This window comes from Dryobates pubescens, chromosome 8, assembly GCF_014839835.1.
Source record: "Dryobates pubescens isolate bDryPub1 chromosome 8, bDryPub1.pri, whole genome shotgun sequence".
In the NCBI taxonomy this organism is placed as follows: Eukaryota; Metazoa; Chordata; class Aves; order Piciformes; family Picidae; genus Dryobates; species Dryobates pubescens.
The window spans coordinates 84976-101165 of record NC_071619.1 but is presented as its reverse complement, the minus strand read 5'-3'; the positions used below and the strand labels follow the sequence as shown (position 1 = coordinate 101165).

Below are 16190 nucleotides of genomic sequence, written 5' to 3'. Positions count from 1 at the left end.
ATCTGTTGCAGCAACATGGAACAATTCTATTACTGCTATTCTAATGCTATCTGCTTTTTGAAAATTAAAATAGTCAAAAAATATTTTCTGCCTAACTATTTAATCTCTTGGAAAGTTTCAAAGGAAATCAAGGTATGATAAATGTTTCAGAACTAATTTTGCCCTCCATCCAAAAACCGAAACAGAAATTACATTTATGCCATGTAGTTTCTTAGCATTTGACAGCTGGTAAACAAAACTGAATACCTGAGATAAGCTAGGAAGAGTGAAATCCATGAGGCCCAAGCCATTACATGAATGCATTTCTAGACCAACAAGAATTTGTGCCACGAGATTTTGTGCTTCCTCCTTATTCTAAGCAGAAATAAATAATTCACATTAACAGGTTATTTTTTTGGCAAGTAAATATTCATTTTATTCAAATAAAAGTGTCAACATTATCCAGGATTTCAGAAATACCTCCTCTGTCCCAAGCTTGTGTCTGATCTGCTGCTGATTTAACTGCTTTGCTTTTACCCATGTAGCAATCATCTGTTGCTGTGCAGCAACAGGTACTGCCTCATCAGGCATGGCTCCATCTGCCACACTCAGGGCAAATTCACAAATCTAAACACCAAGAAGGAAAATCAGAAGACTGAACCACAAGATTAATTTGAAAAGCTCTTTGTGTGAATCATGCCATCTGTTAGTGATGTGTAAACTGTCACCCATGGCTCTCTAAGCCCAACATCATCTCCATTAGGTCAACCCACGCAGCAGATAGCAGCCACAGTGCTCTGCCCCAGCTGACAAGGAGCTTCAGCCTGCATTTGGGGAGGACCTGTGGCAGCAGCAATTGTAAGAGATGGTAGCTATTTGTTTTGCAAAAAAATCTGCAATTTAAGTGCATTACAACATATGATAGCACATCAAAATAGACAACAAAAAATGAGGGCTTTGTACCTCTAAGGCAGCCTTGACATCAGGAAGCCCACTGGGATCTACTGAAGAAGACAGGCTAATATTTGCTTTGTCAGGTTTCTTTGCTGCAACTTTTCCACTTCTGCCTGTTGCTGCATCTTGTTTTTCCTTTTCAGCAAATTCTGGCTTTGGAATCCAAGGAAGCATTAAGCCCCGAGCCAAAGCATCACATAACATCAACACAGTCACAGCACTTCTGTGGAAGCAAACAAAAATCTGACGTGCATGCTGCCACCAGATCCAAGTAAGAGGAAGTATCACAGTATCACAGTATAACTAAGGTCGGAAGAGACCCCAAGGATCATCAAGTCCAACCTGTCCCAACAGACCTCATGACTAGACCATGGCACCAAGTGCCACGTCCAATCTCCCCTTGAACACCCCCAGGGACGGCGACTCCACCACCTCCCTGGGCAGCACATTCCAATGACGAATGACTCGCTCAGTGAAGAACTTTTTCCTCACCTCGAGTCTAAACCTCCCCTGGCACAGCTTGAGACTGTGTCCCCTTGTTCTGGTGCTGGTTGCCTGGGAGAAGAGACCAACCCCCTCCTGTCTACAACCACCCTTCAGGTAGTTGTAGAGGGCAATGAGATCACCCCTGATCCTTCTGTTCTCCAGGGTAAACAACCCCAGCTCCCTCAGCCTCTCCTCACAGGGCTTGTGCTCAAGGCCTCTCACCAGCCTTGTTGCCCTTCTCTGGACACGTTCAAGTGTCTCGATGTCCTTCTTAAACTGAGAGGCCCAGAACTGGACAGAGGACTCAAGGTGTGGCCTAACCAATGCAGAGTACAGGGGCACTATGACTTCCCTGCTCCTTCTGGCCACACTATTCCTAATACAGGCCAGGATGCCATTGGCCCTCTTGGCCACCTGGGCACGCTGCTGGCTCATGTTTAGGCGGCTGTCAATCAGTACCCCCAGGTCCCTCTCTGCCTGGCTGCTCTCCAGCCACTCTGACCCCAGCCTGTAGCTCTGCATGGGGTTGCCGTGGCCAAAGTGCAGCACCCGGCGCTTGAAAGTAATACAGTTTATTGCTTTCAAGTCATAAACATCACTTCAAAATGTAGATTTTTCTTAGAAAGCAAAAATCTAAATGTAAAAAGCAAAACCCATTGCTAGACCAGTTACCTTGATTCAACATACAAAAACCCACAAGCAACTCTCATAGTGTGCTGCTCCTTCCTCTTTTGTGTTTTTTGAGAGAGAACACAAACTGAATTATGTGGAGGAGATTATTGTTGATACAAGCTAATATAAATATCAGAATCAGGCAAGTATTACCAGTCATCTTCCATGCACAAACTGCACTCTGGGCTTTGCTCTCCAGTTACAGCTGTCCCAGTGCTGAGGACACTGTCAATAACATGCTGCCATTTCTAGGGTTCTGTCCTACAGTCAGACTTTGACTTCAGCATTGGCCTGTGTCATAGACAATATTTCTTCCATTGCATTTACTACACAACAGGATTTCCCCAAATCACTTTGGGATCTACATTCCTCTCTTCATGGTCTGTTAATGTGCACATTCTCTTTTTTTTCCTATTGTATTTCAGAGCCAGTAGTAACCTCCTTACTTTGAGTACAAATATTTACAAAGACAATTTACTTTAGTATTTAACTTCAGAGCAACTGACAGCAAGCAAACACATGGCTTGGACGGGAGCACACTGTGATGGGTTAGGAACTGTAGTTGTAGGTTGTAGACAGACGGATGTTGGTCTCTTCTCCCAGGCAGCCAGTACCAGAACAAGAGGACACAGTCTCAGGCTGCACCAGGGGAGGTTTAGGTTGGATGTGAGGAAGAAGTTCTGTACAGAGAGAGTGATTGCCCATTGGAATGGGCTGCCTGGGGAGGTGGTGGAGTCACCGTCCCTGGAGGTTTTCAGGAGGAGACTTGATGGGGTGCTTGGTGCCGTGGGTTAGTTGTTTAGGTGGGTTGGATTGGTTGATGGGTGGGCCTTGATGATCTTGAAGGTCTCTTCCAACCTGGTCTATTCTATTCTATTCTATTTAGAACTGTCCTGCAAATTCAGGTTAAGAAAAATACTCCTGATTCTTTCTGACCAGCTCAACAAAATTCTGTTTCATGTGTGTATCTTGCTATTCCACAAAGAAGAGAAATGAATATTTCTTAGTCTAAAGTTAGTACGTCTCTTAGTGAAAGAACAAATAGAAAGGATTTAAAAAGTCATACTTACACCAGAAAATTAAATCTCCCTTCTGAACACTCTCTGTATACACCAAAGTCCTTCTACTAGTAGTGAAAGGCAGCAATAAGTCTTCCACAGCACAAAGTGATATACAATGTTTGTAAAAATATGTTCTCTTTTTCAGACAAAGGAACATATTTACAACCAGACATCTAAACTTACCCATCATGTCCAACAGCCTGGATGGCTCCAAGAAGAGTCCGCAGATACCTAATAATTTGCCTCTGTCTTCCTGAAGAGATAAGATGTCTGTTGTAGTTTAAGATATACACCACAGCACTGTGAACAACCCAGGCTTCATTCAGTTCTTCTCCTATTTCAGCTGCACGTTGGAAGTTTCCCATAGCATACCGAGATAAGTAGTCTATCCATGAACTGCAAAATTAGCATAAAGATGCTGCTAGTCCCAAATGTCAATGATAAAAGGAATTACATCCTAAGGCTAAATAAGCAGTAATACATCTGTATCAATAACAACAACATTTATTAAGTCTTCAGCTGCAGAATTCTCCACCCTCCACACTTTCACATGCAAGAATCATGTGACACCAGAGAGAAGAATGCTACTTGCTGTGCTCTACTCTCCATTATTTATTTCAGCTGAGTGGATGGAACAGACTGGTTTTGCAAACTGAAATGAGTCCTTGCAGGCATTCAGGTACTCAGACATCGTTGTAGTTATAGGAGCAATAAAGCAAGACAGAGACCTTTTGATTTGGGGAAAGATATTTTTAAACATAGAATTTCATGGTCAAAATGTCAATATAACACAGATTTAACAGTTTTTAAGATTGGGATAGTAGCTTATACTTTAAGAGAAATAAATGTTAAATGAAAACTAAAATGTACACTCCATAATGAAAGCAAACTAAAAGAAAATTATTTCAAGCTGTTGATTAGATTATTTTCCTTTTCCCATTACCACGACTACCTACAAACACGAAGCACCTGGTGACAATGAATTGTACTAAGAAGATATAACTTTCTCACCTGTAGGTTTTCCATTCTGGATCATTTTCAGGAAGATACGAAACACATCCTGGACTTGCACATTCTGGAGGTACAGCACGATCATTCAGTTCAACTCCCTGCAATCTTAATAAATTAATAGTTGCCTGGAAAGATACAGACAAATGTATTTTCTACCCAGGTTATCACTGTGAAAAGGCTGTGACATAGTATTAGTATCAGACATAGTATTAGCCTCTTTAAAAATTAAAGAGCACAAAATGCTTCTTCAGATGTTCTACAGGCAGGTAAAACTCCATGAAACACAAGGTAAAATACTTCATAATCTCCCAATTGCTGACAGCTAATTGAGAAAATAAAAAGCTACTTTTTAAATGTATGTACTGATTCTGTTTTTCTTCAATCGTTCTAGAGCTTTAAGGATCCAGAAATATAATGGTGTGGTGGGTTAATGCCCATTCTGAAGAGAAACAAAACAGGGTGCAGGGCTTGCAAGTGCTTTGCCTTCCCTGCAGGGCGTTTTCCCCCCTGGGAAACTTGAGTCTCTTCCACTCCTCACTCCCTGCCCAGCTAGCGTATATAAAGGGAGGACATTGCTGCCCAGAGAGACCACTCCTGCCCACTGCAGGCTGGAACTCACAACCTTCCCTTTGAAGTCTTACGTGCTACCAATGAGCCACATGGTCTCCCGCTCTGGGCATGGAGAGGGCAGCGGAACAGACTCAGTTTCCCAGGGGGGAAAATGCCCTGCAGGGAGGGCAAAGCACCTGCAAGCCCTCTACCCTGTTTTGTTTATTTTCAGAATGGGCGTTAACCCACCATAAATGGCACATGTCAAAAACAATAAAACCCTTGCAAAAAAGTGCTGTGACACTATTGCTACAGTTACTGTTGGTACAGTTACTTTCACATAGGATTTTGATAAAGGTGCCTCAGGAAACTACTACTTCCTTTAGTTCCCATGGAGATAAACAATAACTGTAAGTTCCAGTGCTTTATGGTTTATGTATAGCATTACATATAAAATGAAGCTAAATGAAGAAGATATGAGTGGCAGCTGTGTAATTTATTTACCTCTGCATTAATGAATCTAATTTCTGCTAATATTCTGAGTAAGTCTCTTTCAAAAGAGAATGATTTATCAGGCAGTACTGATTCTCCTGGTAAGCTGATACCTTGATCATCATCCATCGTAGTTGTAATAAGTATCTTGTTCTGTGCTAAAAATAAATAAACACACAAACAAACAAACAAATCCATCATTATTACCATGCACATCAGAAGAAAAAAAGTCACTTCCATTTTCAAATTATTTCACTCAATTTTTGGGGGTCATCACTGCAATATATTGGAATCAAAACCTCTTCTCAAGCACTGCTGAGGTACTGGTTGCCTGTGATATTGCTACTTTTGTGCATAAACACCAATACTTACAGCAAGTAACTTGCTCCAGCCCAGAAATTACATTAATACTAATATAACAAGTGGCCTCTAGTTCAACTTTATTGCTTCAATGAAAGTGGAGTGCTGAACATTACATAGTGGCTAGAATCTTAGTATGTTTAAATCGTGGATGGGGCTGACTTTCTGGCAGCATATTCATCAATAAAGAGAAAAATAGCATTATTTTTGTTTGGTTTAGTAATGAAGAGACAGGACCAATATTACTTTAATATCAACACAAAAGTAAGAGCATGAAACTTGTCACAGTGGGTTCCCTCTACACTGTTGGCCAATAGTGGGTGCTCGAGAAAATGCATAAAAAGTAGGAGGCACAAAGCTACATTTTTTCCTGGCCTATCTTCATAGTTTTCAGACTCTTCATCCAAGCAGTCACCTGAACCAGAGGCTGTGTTCAAGCTACCCAGTTCAATACTCTTTGATCTAACTTTATCAGTTTTTGTCTAATACTTTAAACCATACTTACATATTCCAGTATCTAGATTTAATTAACACTAGCTAGAGAAAAAGAGGTGTGTACTACAACTTCACATATTTAAGGTGAGTGTTATGAAATATTACACAAAAACCCCTAGATATATTTCATGTAAGTACTTTTGTTTAGAACTAGAGAAACATTCCTGAAGGCAGAGCATGGTTTCAAGAAGAAAACTTTCTGACTGATTTCTGTATCCATTCTGCAGTGACAGAGCAGACTCTCAGAGAACTTGGGAACAGGAGGGAAGAAAACAATAAGAATATTGGCTAGCCCCTTCGAGTAACTGTAATCACTTAAGAAAAAGTTCCTTTTACAACATCCAAAATAATTAATTCTCTTACTTTTTTTAGGCTTTGTTACCTTCCTAAGCAAAGCCTCCTCATACAAGAGGCAAAACCTGCAGGCTGCACGGCAGACATCCCACACTTCCCCTTTACGTGCAGCTTTTGCTAGATCTGCCCAAAGTGTAACTCTGCCAAAGGAAAAGCATACAGAAAGTGTGAGACTTCATCAGTAGCAAGGACTACACTAGTACTTCATTCTTTACTAATAAAGAAAGAAATCCATTCAGCATAGCAACAAGTCTTGTTTTGGACAGTAGTATACTGACATTGCAGAATGGGTAAGACAAACCTTCTTACATAATAAACTAAATAAGTATTTCTCAACTGGTGTGGAGAATTTCAGAGTAAGTCCTGAAAACAAGTTTGGACTTAGAATTTTTTGGAAAACAGCTTAAATTTCAGTGCAGCAAAAAAAAAGGAAACACTTTCTTTTACACGAAGAATGATAAAATGATATGCAAACAGTCAAAACAAGGCCTGTGATTTTCACTCTTTGTCACAAACATTTGTAGGAGGCAATGCGACACAAGAGCCTAAAATGACACTCAGGCAAAGTTTCAGCTATGCATTGAGTTACTCACTCTTCCAATCTTTATCCATTCGTTATACTGTGTGTTCAGCTCTTATCAACAGAATAGGTGAGGTAAGGGGGGGGGGGGGGGGGGGGGGGGGTGAGAGAAAGGATTAGAAACAGGATACTACCCATTAAGCACAGCACATGAACCAATGGAACTTTTCAAAGTTAAACTCATGCTTAATTGCTGTGCCAGGTCTAGCTGAAGCTTCTTACAAGGTGTCATCAAGTAACTTAACAGCTGCATTAGGAAACTTCCCCATTAGAGACTTACACACAAGAAGAAAGGGAAACTTCTTGTCTATAGTAATTACCTCTCTCCCTCATTTTCACCTCCGAAGTATTTCAAATGTTCATCAGCTTTCTTTATACTTTTAATATGATGCTGTGCTTTTGCACAGAGGTAGCTTATCTGATTCCCACTTTTACCTGAGGAAACTTAGCAAAGAAAAAAAGAATTTAAGTTAATTTGAAAGCATTAGAGACATGAAAATCCACATGAAAGGTATGCCATGAAATTCACCAATACTTTCTGAGATACTTGAAATCCAGCTCTTTTGTCAGTACTTAAAGCTTTCCCAAACCAACCCAATCAAACTGAATAACCTCCCACCAGGCCAGCATACAGTACACTACAGCACAACAGTAAGATTCAGATGAAGTCAAAGGGAAAAACAGTAACATTTCCTCTCCCAGTATCACAACATAAATCTTAGATCCCTAACGAAGTCAACAGGAGCTCTGTCATGGAATTCCACATTTGTATTGCAATACTCTCTACATGATGCCACAAGACATTATCTCCAACCTGTAAGAGTGCAAAGCAGTTAAAGTTGAGTGAACTTACTTTTAAATCCACATAGGTACCCTTACCTTTAGCTTCATTCTCACTGTCAAGGACTATATGAAATGAATCAGGAGCTAATGCACGACCAGCATTCACCAGAAGGGCCCTCCTTTTTTGCACGCTATCCTTCTGCTCTCCCCCCATTTTAGCCTGCTTAAAAAAAAGAACCAGTTGGTCTAAGGTTCATTTTAAATGCATTCCCATTTATATATCTCATTTTCTAAATGCATCAGAATGCAGATCCGACCCAGCACTGCAGGTGGTCTCTCAGCAGAGTGGAGCAGATGGGAGGGATTCCCTCCCTCCACCTGCTGCCGGCACTCCTGGGTTCAGCCCAGGTCACAGTTGATTCTGGGCTGGGAGCACATGGTGCTCACTCATGTCCAGCTTTGTACCCACCAGAACCTCCAGGTCATCCTCCACAGGGCTGCTCTAATCCCCTTCATATTCCAGGCTTTATTGATATCAGGGATTGACCTGACCCATGTGTGGGACCCTGACCTTCTTGAAGCTCACACTGGCCTACTTCTCCAGCTCTTTGGCCACTGCTGATTAACTAAAACACTGTTCCATGCAAAGAAATCTTAACTGTTGATGATTAAGGTTTCTTTTTTGCTGATGTTTTTGCAACTGAATCACTTGCCCTCTCCCCCAAGAAATAAGGTTTGCACATAACTGGGAAAACATCCTTGATCACCACAAAGAATTCACAGAGTTTTTCAAGGCAACCAACCAATGCCAATTTGCGGAAAGCAAGCTGGTGATGGCTTTGCTATTAGACAGTTCTACTAAACCACTGGCTTTCCTCTGACAGAATTTAGTAAGCAAATCTGCTTCAGCTACTGATCTTATTCTCAGTGATTACCTGTTCAATCAGCACTGCTGCCCGATCCTCTGGACGCTCAGGTGACTTATGCAGCACAGTGCACAAATGCAGGCGGTTAAAGGTCAGTCTCAGATACTCCTGGTGAGGCCCCTTCTTGTCTAGATGCATAGCCTTTTGCAAGTGCTCCACAGCAGCCTCTATTCTGTCCCCATCTTCTTCAATACGAGCTATTTCCATATGAACTTGGCACCGCAACAAAACCAGTGTGCTAAGGAATGTGAATTGAGATTTTTGAATTTAGCGTAAAATGTTCCAATCAAGCAAACTAAAATTCTTAGACCTAAAAACTACCCAGTACTCAAGAGTGACTCCATAACTGACTTGTCTCTCATTTTCACTATTATGCCCTTTGAATGAAATGGCTTCAAAAATTTAACTGCACTTACTTTCATTAACTCTCCACAAGAAAATACAGCCACGAGGAAGCAGCACAGCTTGCAGACTAGCTCAGAGAAAAAGTGCCATGACTGACCTTTAGCTTACACATCAGCTGCACATGCTGATAGCGTGCTCTCAACTGCTTGAATAACAGTACAGCAACACAAGAGAGTTTTTGTACATGTGCATGACTGCTTCTTCAGGCTTTCCTTTCCCCTTTATGCAGATAAAAACCTAACACTTTAATAAACACTTAAAATATATTCCTCACCTGCCTCTGTAACACTTTGACCAGAAAACACTCCCTGGTCTGCTCAAAGGACGGACCTGTCCATTACAGCCAGCTCTGCCACCCAAGTTACCATCTCTGCTCTTAGCAGTTGGCCTACCTGCAAGTCCACATTTAACTAAGTAGAACATACTCAGGTTTACTTGTTCCACTCTAATGAAAAGTCAAAGCTACGCAGGTGCTTCTGTGCAGCAGAACAGCAAACAGAAGAATACCTCTAAAAAACACTCCACATTTTCTTAACACATTGGACTTTCCAGTTCGAAAGCCTCCCTGAAGATGCAGTAACAGTACCCTGCAAGAAATGTCTTATTCCATACGTAATAACCAAGCCATAATGGGCTTAGAAGTAATTTTCTAATTGTATGTTTTCACCAACAAAACTGAAGGGAGTACTAGAATCTAAATCATACTACAACACATTTACTCATACTGCAGCTTTGGAATTTACACAGAATCACAGAATCATCCAGGTTGGAAAAGACCTCAGAGATCATCAAGTCCAACCTATTACCCAACACCCAACACCCCACCACAACCAAACCATGGCTCCAAGTGCCACATCCAATCCCTCCTTTGAACACCTCACCTCACTTTGGTTAGCCATAGTATTTTTCAGTTCCTAAGAAACAGGCTATTAAACAGTGTGAGCTTCTGCCTGAAAGGAGCCTGCATTGAAATAGTTAACAAGGAAATGCACGCCATACACAGACACGAATTTACTAAAAGCTAGTGGCAAACTCTCAAAGGCAGGAGGTGACAAAGCTTGACTCTCACACGAGGCTGATGCTCGGTCACCAGCCCTCTCCAAGGAAGCAGTGAATGTTACCTGTCAATGGCTTCGAGCACATCAGCCACCGCTGCCAAGGGTGCCCGCACACGCTGACGCAAATTGTGCTGTAGCAGCGGCAGGCACAGATTCCACTGGGCTGCACAAACCACCTGAATCACACCAGCATCTCCCAAGTGAACTGCACGTTTTAAGGCTAACCCAAGGGTTTTTATCACTTCCAGCCGAGCCTACACAAACGAAAAACTAATTAGCACACAGTGCTAAAACTTCTAACGTGTTCCTCCAGTTTTTAACCTTAGGTGTGCTTCCAACAGAAGGCTGTCCCTTGGCAGCAGACTTAGCAAATATTCTAATTTTTAAATAATTTATTTTTTAACATTGTTTCTTAATAAAAGCTGGTTTTAAACAAACAGGCATTGATAAGTAAGGAATGTTTCTTTTAGGTACCCCATGCAGCCACTACATATTTCAGGCAGAAGTCTGCCCGCTGTGAGAGAGGGGAGTTTTTGGTTGGTTTTTTTTGTACAATAAGCTACAAATGAAGTATAGAAGAAAAAAAAAAACAGTATTATGATTGGGATTTGTCAATTTAATTTGGTTCCTATTTAATCTAAAAGCAAATCCTTACCTGCATAATGGGCATGCACTAATCATTTAGTTATGCAATAAAACAAAGAAAAGAAAAAAATTTGGACAAAAACCTTTCCACCTGCACACACTGTGGCTGGAATACTTATAAATACCTAAATGTCTCCATATCCTCTTTTTTTCCATTATTATCTATTACTAATTTTGTATTAAGAGTAAATAATGATTTTTTTCTGAATGTTAATGGAATTGAAGATTAACAACAGTCAGATGCACTGGTGCTATTCACTTCCACAATGCATATTCCTACAAGCATAGGAGTATTAGGTGCCTGTGCTAGTTGTGCTGAATTAATATTAATTAATATACTATATTAATTAATATTAATTAATATAGTCTATTAATTAATTAATATTAATATAGAATAGAATAGACCAGACCAGGTTGGAAGAGACCTTCAAGATCATCGCATCCAACCTATCACCCAACACCATCTAATCAACACCATCTAATCATGGCATCAAGCACCCCATCAAGTCTCCTCCTAAACACCTCCAATGACGGTGACTCCACCACCTCCCTGGGCAGCACATTCCAATGGGCAATCACTCTCTCTATGAAGAACTTCTTCCTAACATCCAGTCTAAACCTCCCCTGGTGCAGCTTGAGACTGTGTCCTCTTGTTCTGGTGCTCGGGGATGCTCCTTGTAAGCATCTACTGACCCTACTGATAGTATTAACAACTCAGGCCTCTGCTTTTGATGATCTGAATGATAACCAAATCAACCGACTACAGAAATCAGAAAATCCTGCCCAGCGTGACAATCTCACAGGAATAATCTGTGTTTCCCTGGATTTGTATGAGATCACCCTGCAATAACACCTGAGCTGGATTCAGTGATCCTTGTGGGTCCCTTTCAGCTTGAGATACTCTATGAAAACGCTTCCCATCTAGGTCAAACAGGAGAACAAGAGAGCATTGCCCTCACATGCCTCAATGCTACCATCTTTACTCTAGAAAGCAGCACATTGTGAACCTTTGCAGCCAAACAGGAGTCCTAAGGGAGGAATATCCAAGTCCTCTTTACTTTTGGTGTTTTCATATTGGCAGCCCAAGTAGAAGGAATATACAGAGGTTTACAGGAGTTCCTGATCAGCATAACATAATGACACGTAAGTCCAATGCAATTGTCCATGTTTAACAAATTGAAACTTTTCTCTCAAAGCTAAACAACTTACCTCAACAACTCCTTTGGTGTAAGTCATAATTCTGCTGTCCATTTTTTTAATTTCATATTCACTTTCCAGGCACTGTATTTCAATAAGTTTCCCTTGGTCCTATGAGGTATCAATATACAAAATTCTAATATTAATAATTAAAATAATGTTAAGATTAAACCCATGCAACTTCAGCAATACAGCACAGTACCTTCTCCCTGAAAACCCCACGATACTAGTTATGGAAACAACAGAAAGGGGGTGACATTTCTCATTTGAACAGAAGTCACTTTTTACTGAGCTGAAGCTGCAAAATAACTTCAGCAGGATTTTTCAAGTTGTTTGTTGCCAGACAAACAGTAAGGAAACCAGTACACACTTGGGTTTTCCCATACTGTAATTTAATTTCAGTTCTAGTGGATTCTTGTTCATCAGTTTTATTAAAGGATTCATCTTTAAAGTGAAGGAAGAGGATCCAAGTGTGTCAGCAGGTCCTTCACTGCTTCCTCCTGGATTACAGGGGGACTATATGGTCCCTGGCTCCATCTGCCAGTTCAGAAGGCCACTTGTCCTAAAGACAACCTATCCCACTATTGAAGATTGAGACAAAGAAGGTATTAAATACCTCTGCCTTTCCCTCATCTTTTGTTACTGTATTCCCCTCTGCATCCAATAAAGAGTCCTTGCCTCTTCTTTTGCCATTAATGTATTTATAGAAGCTCTTTTTCTTCTCCTTTACAGCAGTGGCCAGAGTAAGTTCTAAATGGGCTTTCGCCTCTCTTTTTCCTGCATGACCTAGAAACATCCTTAAACTCTTCCTGGGATATCTCTCCTTTTTTCCAAAGGTGATGCACCCTCTTTTTTCCCCCCTTAATTCCTTTAGAAGCTCCTTGCCCATGCAGTGCAGCTGTCGTCTCCCGGCACATTGGGACAGCCTGTCCCTGATCACTTATTCAAGTAATTGTTTATATTAACGGTTACACAAGCAATACAGACACGGACAGAAGATCCCAGCACCATCAGTACTATTTCTGAAGTATAATCACAATAGGGGAAGGGGAAATGCTTTTGAAAAAATAAACCCAACCATAATTAATACAAATCAATACTTACAGTAATCTCAGCGCTCTTCAAATCCAGAATACAATCACATGCAAGCTTCAAGCAATTTACTTTCACACAAAAACGAGCTAGCTCCAGAATCAAAGGAATCCTTTAAAAACAGAAAAACACCACTTCAGAAACTCTGCTTTGGTCTTTTATGGAATTAAGAAAACACCACAGGAAAGTAACTTTGTGCAATGTATCTGAAAACCTTGACGTTCTTTTGAACGTTAAAAAAAACACATTATGCTGTTAATGCCTACAGAAACACTTGGGTCACATGAGAAAATACAGGAGTTCCTCTGTCCATGGAGGATAACTGCTATAGTTCTACCGCAGTCATGCACCAACCTTTCCTAAGAACTGAAGAGTACAGAATTAAAGGTAGGCAGCACAAAGAGGGTGAAATAACAAAGATTGTGCGTAGTGTGTAAATCCAGTGCAGTCAGCTGGCATACACAACAAGCAAATGCATTGGTTGGTTATTTAGGAACCAAGAACAGAACACACACAGTTCGAGACTGTTGTTTAGATCCCTACGAATGACAGAAGGAGCCTAGGGTCTGCCTGGGTCAGGACAAGTCTGAGACACTTGGCTATCATCACAGAGGACTGACCTTGCCAAGTGAAAACGCAGTACTTATTCCAGTGTTCCAGCAACTGTCCCTTTCTTAAAGGCACAGCCTAACACGGTCACACATGTGTATCAGCTGTGATGTAACTGCTGGAATAGAGCTCAGTTTAATCTGCATTTCAAGATTACGCTGAAGAATTGAGAAGGGCTCCAAGAAAAAAACTAAAAATTAACTAAAGTCTGAAAAGGACTTGTTAATTCCAATACCTTTAAAAAATCTCATAACCAAGAAAGGGCTATGGAAGATATTCACTCGTGGTTTCTTCATGAAAAATTCACTAATGGGACCTAAGTGTTACTCCAACACAAACTATCACAACTAAGTACAAGTTCACTCTCTTCAAGGTCAGTGGGAATATTCAGAGATTTCAGTGGAAGCAGCATCAACTTTCATAGACCCATGACAAGTAAAACTCACTTCAGTCTGAGAACAGATGCTGGAGGTACCTCGTATTGTTTCAAAAGTACATACAAAGAATTCAGATTTTCACTGGCATCACTTGGAAACTCATTTGTGTCCCACTGCCTGCAATCAGAAATTGATCAGAATTCATCACAATAAATATTGAAACTGTGAAAGAACTCTCCTAACTTTAGAATGGGTGTCTCCAAGTCCGATGTATCAGCAGGACACCTGGATTTTTAAAAGGCAAAGATTAAAAACAAATTACAAATCAAGTCAACAAGACCTACTTCAGTATGCCAAGTTACTCAGAGACAGGCAGATACTAAGAGTAGAACATTCCACATAATTAATATTTCAGACAGTAAGTTTCACTCCAGAAGCAAAGAATAATGGTGTGTAGACCTCCTTTCCTATAATGGCAACACATGCTAATCCACTATAATAACTTACACTTTTAAAATGGGGAAGTGTTGAGACATTGGAAAAATACTAAATTAACTTTTTTTATGAAGTCTGATTTTCAAAACTATTTTATGCCTTTAAAAAGATAAGAAAATAATAAGCTTCCTATCCTTGTGATTCCCCACTTCTTCTTTACTCTCACACATGGCTTGCATACCAAACTGCAATCCGTTGGATACAAAACCATCTTTCAATCTTTTAACTTCTTTCACCCAGTAATATCTGTACTACGTTCCCTAAGAACTGTCTCACTTTGCAGCTGAGGCTGGTCTCTAGGCAGGTCTGCCATTATAGTTTTCCTTTTGAGAAACCAGACTTTGCAGGTGATTTTCCTGCTGACATGCAGCATACCAGAGCCTGACCCTGCCTCTGTAATATCAAGCAACCAAGTAGAGGCTCAAGAGGACATTTTAATACTTACGATTTTAATGTCTGCATTTTATAAATAACTGAAAAACAGATGGAATGTTGTATTTCCTTCTCTACCTGGGAAATATCCATTAGTTTGTGATACACCTATAAAATAAACATTTAATTATTGATTGATGAAGTAAGTGAGCAAAGGACAGACAATTTAGAGGGCTACAATAAAGCAGGTAAGTTGACTGTAGGATTTTTCACAAACTTTGAGGCCAATGCAGCTACTACAATAACCCGTGTTGGTCAGCATAGATACCATAAAGATTACCTAGTAGAGATACATTGATCTTCACCTAGTGAGGACCAGAAATATTAGCAGAAATCTAACTGTGGAACTAACATCCAAGTTGAAATTCTAATGAATGCATTTTTAACACCTTTTGAGGGTGCTTATTGTTAAATCATCTCATCCAGCTACGAGAAATGAGCCCTGTTCAAACTGATCTATGACTATAAATTACACACAGCAAAAAATATTATCAACAAATTACAATAAACTCTAGTTACTTCAAGTTAACTATAGAGTTACACATCAAGCGTATGGACATCCCTTCTTCTCACATTGATTGCCCACAGCAATCAGTACTGATTACTTCATTTGCAGCAGAACAGTTTTGCAGGATTGCAGTATGCTGTTTCTGAAGCACTCAACACTCTGGGTCACACTTGTGTAGCCCTGCCGAGACACAGGCCCCAAGTATAACTTTAGAACTACATAGCTTTGCTCAATACTGCCTCTTAAAAATACAGAAGTCACCCTGAGTTTGCCTGAACGTTATTGCTGCATTAACATTGCACCTCTGGAAGGTTGTATATTGGTTGTCTTAATTCAAATGTTGAACTACTTTGTATTATAAATATATGCTCTTGAAATGCAGTGATTGGGAGTGGACAAACAAAAAACATAGGCATTGTAGCAAAATGGAAGAAAGTATGACTGCTCCTGACTTCCAAGTTTTAGTTGCCTATTCTGCTTTTGCAACATTCATCTGCACTCGTTTCCTAAACTAAGGACATGCCAGGAATGTGTCTTATGCTCTGATTCCCAGAACTATTTATAGGGTTCAAATAGGGTCATGTTAGCATTATCAGCATGAGAAGTCAACAGATGCTAAATATGTCCTCAAGAGTATACGGCAGGTTAAGCTGCACCCATTATACCACCT

The 16190-nt window shown here is 40.4% G+C and overlaps 1 protein-coding gene across 1 annotated transcript in view; it reads right to left on the bottom strand.

Moving 5' to 3' along the window:
• Positions 1–16190, bottom strand: part of CFAP46 (cilia and flagella associated protein 46) — a 58491-nt gene that overhangs the window by 34379 nt on the left and 7922 nt on the right. The window contains 15 exon segments of the mRNA XM_054163540.1: positions 247–345; positions 460–606; positions 943–1156; positions 3336–3548; positions 4164–4288; positions 5217–5362; positions 6423–6553; positions 7314–7437; positions 7873–7996; positions 8712–8940; positions 10229–10419; positions 12020–12118; positions 13112–13211; positions 14155–14262; positions 15026–15120. Of these exon segments, the coding sequence (XP_054019515.1) occupies positions 247–345; positions 460–606; positions 943–1156; positions 3336–3548; positions 4164–4288; positions 5217–5362; positions 6423–6553; positions 7314–7437; positions 7873–7996; positions 8712–8940; positions 10229–10419; positions 12020–12118; positions 13112–13211; positions 14155–14262; positions 15026–15120 (2145 nt within the window).